Here is an 8,677-nt window from a genome sequence, read left to right on the forward strand (position 1 = left end):
TTGCATTCTTTCTTGTGGCTCAGTGACACACCTGAATAAATGGCTCATTAAGTATGCGGGCCCCATTGTCTCCTCAGGTGCGACCCACTAAATATGCATGATGGTGTTAGATCGTTGACCCCCACTCGCATATTGCCTTTCCAAACAGAAAGTGTCTTGCAAAATTTAAATTAATGTATTGTTTTATTTGAATGATTAGGCAGGATGATTTTCAGATCATTTTGAAGAAAAAACTCTAGGCGACAACATCCATTAGTCAAAAGTCGTATTGACACATATTTAGTATGTGTTTTGTGGCCTTATTTCAGAAACTTTAGTTTTTAGTTTTTTCAATAACCATGCATAAACATTATTCTCTCAAAAATACAAACATGTACATACATGTTGCTCACATATTATGTATAAATAGTGATAAATATATTTTTGTGCTAAATAGAGTGTAATTACACCTTTGCCATTAATATGTTTATAAGCAACTGAAAAAAGCACAAATGTCAGGGCATGTCAGAACATCTCAAGGACCCCAAAAACACCTTAGACCCAAGAGGGTTAAAACAATTAAAATACTATTTGACCTGTGGAAATTAATAAATCAACACTATTCTAAAAACTTTATTTGAGAAATAGTTTATACAATACAATAGTTTTTATGTATATTTTAATATTTATTCTAAAACATAGCAAGGATATTGGATGAGTTTTAGCAATGTAATGTGAACAGCACAAATGCCATTTATATTCCGTATCTAATATTTTCCAATGTCTTGTAGTACCTTTGATGGTGTTAAAACATGGTATAATCTGGATGGAAATATGAATGAAAATGATACAGATAGTTAAACTAGGCACTGTAAGCTCCATGTATGGTTATTTCGGGGAGGGGACGGGGATTGAGATGCATGTACAAACAATCTTCCGCTGACTGGGATTTTTGAGCAGGTTCTGGCATGCATGGTTTTATAAATCTGAAAACTTTTTGTGCGTACGCAGACTTTTAGTATGAAATCTACAGAAAGTTTTATAAATGAGGCCTCAGCTCAGTGAATATCTGTCTCATCTCCTGCTTGTGTGTGATAGTATGGCTTTAGATGTTTAACTCTCAGGGATACCTTATGATGAGTTTGAGTCTGGGATGCACTAGTGTTAGGTCTTCTGTTTAGTGTCCTGTATTTTTTATCTTTTATGATTTCCTGTCCTTTTGTAGTCTTGTACTTGGTCTTTGTAGTTCTTCCACTGTTTCCCCACCCTCATTTTCCCAGAGTTCTCCTTGTTTCCTCGTCTAGTCGTTTTTTTAGCCCTGTGTTTTCTTTTGTCTGGAAGATCCAGCTTCCTCACTTCGTTTTTAACAGCATACTAAAGGTAATGAATTTGGCTTATATGCCCATAATTAACACAAATGATACAGTATGATGCAAAATTTGTTGTTTTTTACAATCCAAAAACAAGAAAGTCAATTAGTTTTCTCTATTTAAGTCTTGAACTACTGATTATTTGGCCAAATTTGTTCCAAATAAGGTAAGATAAATGGTTTTGACTGTGCTTATTATTGTTATGTCACATGTTTTGTACAATATTTACAAGTCTGTTTCCAAACCAGCATGCAGATTACAATAAATACAACAAAGACAAATTAAGTAAGATTTAATTTAATATTATTGTTATTGTGAAAAGAGATTATATTACAGTAGTGTGTCAGACTTGATTTCCTGGAAACAGTGTGTAGCTTTGCCACCCCTCCTAAACATCTGAGCTCCACCCACTTTAACTTTCATTCTGGGAAACAGTATTACACCACAGAATGCGTTATCTATATATCTCTATAAGAACACACAGCAAAAAACTACTGAAGAGTGCATTCAGTTGCATACCAAATCAAGAATCCATAATTTCTTTCTGTATATTTAAAACATTTTCAGACCTTTTTTTCCTCATAAAATTGAATTGGTGTTATCTTTTGAACTCTTGCCATGAAAACAAACTGAGGTTTCTCATTTTTATTCTTCACATGTTTTTACATGTCTTTATTCTGTACAGGTCAATTTCAGTTTCAGAATCAAGAATGTCTAGTACCGTCATTCCCACAAACTCGTCGACGCTGATCATCCAGTTTCAGGCCCCACAACAAACGGTTCCAGCGACTGTTAATGTGCCACAGACAGCTTCAGCTCCTCAAGGACTTCAGGCTTTCCTGAAAGGCCAACCAAAAGCACTTGGGGTGAGAAATCTTTCAATAAAATTTATTTTTATACGTGTGAAGGAAAGGTATGGAAAAAAACAAACAAAAAAGCATTAGGATGTCACCGGGTGACGAATAGGAACTACGATGAACGGAACGAGTTCCCTGTAACACCAGGCCGGTTCCGGCGACCTGTCATGGCCGCCCATATTGATGAGCAACAGCTGCGGTGGATAATCAAGTGGCTATTTGAGCGTGCAACCCTGCTCAGCTAATAACTGTGATTCACTATTCCCCTGCAATAAGAACCTGTTTTCTGGTCTTCCTCAGACTGTCCAGATAATGATCGGTCTGCTGATTCTCCTGTTGGGAATCGTGTCTACAGTCAATGCAGAATCCTTCTTTGTCTTCAGTGGTATTCCTTATTGGGGATCTCTCATCGTAAGGAAACAATGTACAATTTAAGTACAGTTCTGTCTTTTCTAACACAAGTTAAATATTCTAACAGAAGAATCCTTTCTCTCTCCTCTCAGTACATTATCGCAGGATCACTCTGCATTGCTGCAGAAAATAAACTCCAAGGCAAAGCCTCCTCCAGTTTGTGTTTGGTATATGCAAATCACTTGTTATTTTCAGGGGTCCAAGCAAAAAACTTTTTTCAAACTTTCACTCAATTGAGGCTAAAGCAAAAGTTTTTTGATTACTCACTCACTCTTGAGCGTCTGGCGCGAGTGATTTCAATGTTAAGTCAATGTAAAGACGCGTTTACGCGCGTCTAGAGGTCCTGCAGCGCAAATGAGGCTTAGCGCGGCGCGGTAGACCAGCCTCATAGGCGAATTGACTAACACAAATAATGCATCTGTCTTTTCTACCATTTCACTGTAGCTCAGCATCACGATGTAAAATTAATGTTATTACTTTAACAGCAGCAGTAAAAAAAAGAAAAAAAAGATAAGCTATTAGAGTAAAAATATTGCGTTACTTCATAAGTTAATAAGAAAAAAGATTTTACAATTTCTGCAAATGCAGTGATGAGTTCATGATTTATTTTAATGAATAAAAATGTTTCAAAACATCCCCACTATGCATAAAATCCATTATATTCTCATAAAGAGCAATGAAGTCTAATCAAAATCTAATCAGTTTGCAAAGAAATCGGTGATCTCCAAATTACCTTTAGTTTTACATGATACAGAAAACATGTCAAGTTGCCAGACATGAATGAATGAATGTATTGCTATTCTATTAAAGAAGAATAGTTCTTGGGCCTTATAATTGCAACTTGCAACTTTATTATTATAGTGCTCCATATATATTGTTTCATGATCTGCTTTAACACACTGGGTAAAGTGCTTTCTAACTAATTAACTTGTTTTTCTGTCTATAGGTGAAAGGTTCACTTGGAATGACCATCTCAAGTGCTATAACTGCAGGCATTTCCATTATTATCCTTTCATTGGAGTTGTCTATAGGATATATCCCTTACTGCTATAGATATAACTGTTATAATTACAAGGTATGTTAACAACTTTTCTAGTCACAGTTTTACTTGCATTTAATAGAAGAATTTAATAGACCACTTACTGTTACTAATAATTTACGTCTTGATATTAACACCCGTCAAATGCGTGTGTATTTCAGCCGTGTTACAGTCACTCCTACTAATCGCTTCGGCGGACTGAATTTCATATATACATTTATCAATTGTAGTCTTTTAAAAAATCATCTGAAATAAAAAACTAAGTGCAATGTAGTGGTCAAAAATAGTGACAGCGAGTTACACACAAACCCGCCTCTCCTCTCTCATTTAATTTGCTCCAGAAATATATTCAGACACCTTCAACATTTCTCACATTATCAGTTTATTCGCTATAGTTTAGAAAATGATAATAACTACAAGAACTCAGAGTTATCAAATCAGTTGATATTTCACTGGTTTTGTCCATCCTTCTGTTAGACTATCTCACAAATGAATTAGGTTGATTAGCTGTCATCTGTTAAATTTAATTACACAATTACATAATACCAATTTAGGTCAACCAATTACCAAGCGATGCTTAATTTTGTTCAGTCTGTGTGTAAAAAGGTCACATTAGCAATTAAAGAAAAACACTAAAGCAAAACATGGTCAGGTCAAAGTGTCTGAATAATTTGGTAGTCACTGTATGAAGAATATTTGGATGAAGAATTTCACAGTTACTTTATTTTGCTATAATTTGTGGTTTGACTGTAGCCAAATTATGAGATAGTAGTAAAAATATCTATATGGCAGTTTTTCCTCATGGATTTGGTAAAATTGTTGCCTGTGAAAATGCTGAGTGTAACTTCTGAAAACACGACACAGTGGCTAGTGAGCAAAAAATGTAATGTCAAGCCCTGTTTACCATGCAAGAAGGCTTTGACATTATACATTAAGTTTGATTTGTTATATTACCATACATACATTACCTCAAGGATTGTACATTCTGCACTTGCAGCCAGTGTATGAGTGAGTAACTATCATTTATTTTATTGATATTAGTGCTAATGATGAGTGTTTTCTCAGACCCTCTTCCGGGGGATCCGTGGTGTGTCCTTGGTATTCACTATCCTTGAGTTTATCATCTCCATCGTTCTGTCAGCATTTGCCTGTAAAGCCAACGCTTGTTCTCCACAGGTGAGTGATGTGTTCAGGGCTAGAAGCTGAGTGGCCGCTATGGTTGCTAAGCAGTTGCTAGGGTTTTCTGGGTGGTTGCTAGGACATTTTTCAGATTGACAAAAAGACGGGTAGTTTTTCAATTTCTATTGTTTTCAATAATCTGCACAAGTTTCGACACCAAAATATTTCAGCAGGATTTTTGTCTTTTCCTTTTTCCATTTGAAATAGTGTTGACTATAAACCTGTAATACTAGAACTGTCATCCAATGTTATTAAATTTATATTGCAGTAAGAAGGTATAAAACGCAACGTGTATTTTTCCGAAGGTGCTTCCACGTTACCAAGTTGTTATTCCACAGTCCTATGCCTTTAGACCCAATCCATCAGAGGTAAGAGAAGCTTGTAGCACCAGTCTAATGGGACTTTGTGGAAAATATATGTGTGTGTGTGTGTGTGTGTGTGTGTGTTCAAGAATTGATTAGAATGATCAATAAATTAGCAATAAAGCTGATTTGCATACCTGTTTTTCTTGCAGGTACCTCTGGTGAGCGACTCTTCCATGAATCACGATCCTGCAGATGTTCCCCCACAATACAGTGAATGTGCTGATCCTAAATATGAATATTAAAAAGTGGACAGAGCTGTGGTCCTGCTGTTGGGTTTGATGCTTTCACAGGACACACGGGTTCTTCCAGTGATTCAGGCCTTGTCCACACTAATACGTGTGGCATCTTTTAAATGCTGTTTAAACTTGTGATAAATAACATTGTTGTTAAAAAAAAGAAAAAGCAGTTTTTTCTCTCTGTTTTGTCCTTCTGTCCACACTGAGACGCATTTTTATTAATAAAAAACATTCTCCAAAGTGGATGAATTTGAAAACACTGTTGTGGCGTTGTAGTGTGGACTGTCAAAACTGAGTTTTTTTAAAACATTGACGTAAGTTTAGTCATGTGACGCATATAGTGATATATTCACCTTATTTTCCACGGCAACAAGGGCGGCGCCATTACGCTCATTTTGTCATCTTACTTCCGGCTGAGCGGGACTTCAACTTCCGGCTGAGAGAACATACCGGTACGCTAGTTTCTAGACGTAAACAATATGTTGAGTATTATATGTTCAGTTAAAGGCTGCCATAATAATTGGATCAAGAGACGAGAACAACTGAACAAACTGTGTTACGAACACAATGTGATGCGATCTGAGTGTTGTGGTGCAGTTTACGATTTACACCCACCAACCAAAGACAAGGAGCACCTGAGGCAATGGCGGAAGGCGCTAAACTTGAAGTGCCCACCCAAGCGCCCTTATGTGTGTTCATATCATTTTATGGACGGGAAGCCGACTGACGAACACCCTTACCCCGAGAAATGGCTCGGCTACGAAGTTCCGGCAAAGAAGTCCCGCCGGGTGCTGAATCGGTTGTCAGATTCAGGTAAGCTAACTTACCTAACTGTTATCTATGTGCTTGTTAGCCTAACGTTAGATTCGTGATTCAATGATTACATTTAAGATCAGTAACGAGCCGTTAAGTAAGGGATAATGTATAGAGAGGCGGTCGTTATAGCGAATAACAAACCCGACAGGCTGAACGAGACCCCGATGCGAAGCGGAGGGGTCTTGACAGCCTGAAGGGCTTGTTATTCGCTATAACGACCGCCTCTCTATACATTATCCCGTTTATTACATGGCTACCTACAAAATAAATAATTAATTTGACACAAATAATTGATTTAAAAAGGAGTTTATTGTTTTAAAAACGATTGTATTGCTTCCGCCAAAGAAAATAGTCCGTTCCGCGTCCATAGCAACGCGCTGTTTTGCATGGCAACGGTCTGTTATAGCTCGCAGCGGTCTGTTATCAAGAAATAACAGACCGCATTCTACATTGGAATTCAGCCGAGCCATGTAATAACAAAATACAACGAACCTTGCATTATTACCATTGCCCAACTATAACGTTAAATATCATATTTCTTATGTTTCGTTTACTTTGTGATATGGACCTACGGGTCTGAAATAATTAATTAATTAATATTCACGATATTATAACATATTATGCTACATTTCAGTCTTATAATAGCTCACGTTATTCCTGTAAGCAGGCCAGCTAGCTACATCTCTCTTTCAGATATTGATATTGACTTAAATAGAGGAGATTGTGTGTGTATACTGTCTTGTGTTTGTAATGGATCTCTCTTTTACACACTGTTCTCTGTAACTATGGGTCCATCATACATTAAATCTCATGATCTATTTTAAGTACTAATGTAAAAAAAATTGTATAGTTATATTTTTTCCATAGATGCATCAATGAGCGTCAGTGATGCAGTGGACAACTGTGAGGATGATCACAGCCACATGCCCCAGACCTGTGATGCAGAAACACAATGGGAGGATCCATCTGTCTCTGACCACAACTACACTTCACAATCTAAACTCAACCTGAAGCCACCAACATCTGAAATGGGAACACAATGCGTTGAGCCAGTGCCATTGTACATAACTCTGCTGAGAAACGACCACCTTTGTCAGCTCTACACAGGGTTGACACTGGATGCGTTCCATTCAGTGATTTCGTGAAATCACCAACACGGTGATTTCGTGTTGGCTTGACATCATGGAGGAGAAGATGAGGTGTTACATACCATGGCTTCCCAGGGAGACAATCCAGGCAACAATGCCTCAGTGTTTCAGAGAGCAATTTCCAAACACAACATGTGTGATCGACTGTTCAGAGACACCCCTTCAAAAGCCACGCAACCTTGACTCGAGAGGTGAGTCCTACAGCCATTACTATGGCCAGAACACCATTAAATACCTGGTCTCCATTACACCATGTGGACTGATCATGTTCATCTCACCAGCATATGGAGGAAGGTGCAGTGATAAATTCATAACCGCAAATTCAGGGTTCCTGGAATACCTTCGTCCAGGCGATGAAGTAATGGCAGACAGAGGCTTCACCATTACCGATCTCCTCTATGAAAGGAAGGTGAAACTTGTCCTTCCAGCATTCACCAAGAGAGGCATGCAACTCTCTGAAGAAGACACCACTAACACTAGGCGCATCGCCAATGTACGTGTCCACGTTGAGCGGGTCATATGTCGACTTAAAAACTTCAAAGTCCTCTCTCAAACCGTTCCAATTAACCTCACCCCTAAAATAGATAAAATTCTAAGAATTTGTGCAGCCCTGTGCAACCTTCGAAGCGACATCATTTCTGATATAGAAGATGGATAAATGTTTATTTGTAGTTGTGTTGCATGTCTGTCGATACTTTTTGCTTTCATTCTGCTTGAACTAATCAGTGTAAATAGTGTAAGTAGTTATTTTTATAAACCTTTACAATGTGAATAGTTATTTTTATAAACCTTTACAATGTGACCAGATGTTACCTTTGTGAATAGTTATTTTTATAAACCTTTACAGTGTGACCAGATGTTTAATAAACCCTTACAATGTGACCAGATGTTACCTGTCAGTAATTTATTATAAAACCATATAATGTGAGCTCTGTAGATTTCCCCTTAAAACTTAATTTAAGTCTTCTGGTTAGAAGGAATAAGTCATGTCAAATTTGCAAATGAATACCATCTTGGTTTATTACTGATGAAAATAAAATGGTGAAATATATCTACATTAAGGTCAGCAGAAGGTGTCTCTAGCTTCCTGAAAACATCAAACACAAGTGATTTTCTAAAACTTATTTAATCATTTATATTTTCTAAAACACTAAATCACAAATATATCTCGTTTAACACAACCAATTTAAAATGCATCCCACCCCAATTATCTAATATACTATCCTTAAAGGGATAGTTCACTTTAAAAATAAAATTCTGTCATCATATACTCACCT

General features: G+C 37.1%; 1 protein-coding gene across 1 annotated transcript; it reads left to right on the forward strand.

The window, feature by feature from the left end:
• The first annotated feature begins 1,476 nt into the window (after nt 1-1,476).
• LOC307157410 (membrane-spanning 4-domains subfamily A member 4A-like) lies at nt 1,477-8,286 on the forward strand. Its single transcript, XM_079869342.1, has 9 exons — nt 1,477-1,515; nt 2,035-2,215; nt 2,507-2,617; nt 2,710-2,784; nt 3,564-3,692; nt 4,722-4,832; nt 5,141-5,203; nt 5,350-6,249; nt 7,120-8,286. Exons 2-8 carry the CDS (start codon nt 2,060-2,062, stop codon nt 5,440-5,442), a joined length of 738 nt encoding a protein of 245 aa, XP_079725468.1. The 5' UTR covers nt 1,477-1,515; nt 2,035-2,059; the 3' UTR covers nt 5,443-6,249; nt 7,120-8,286.
• The last annotated feature ends 391 nt before the right edge of the window (nt 8,287-8,677 follow it).

This window comes from Squalius cephalus (assembly GCF_949319135.1).
Source record: "Squalius cephalus genome assembly, chromosome: 4".
NCBI lineage: Eukaryota > Metazoa > Chordata > Actinopteri > Cypriniformes > Leuciscidae > Squalius > Squalius cephalus.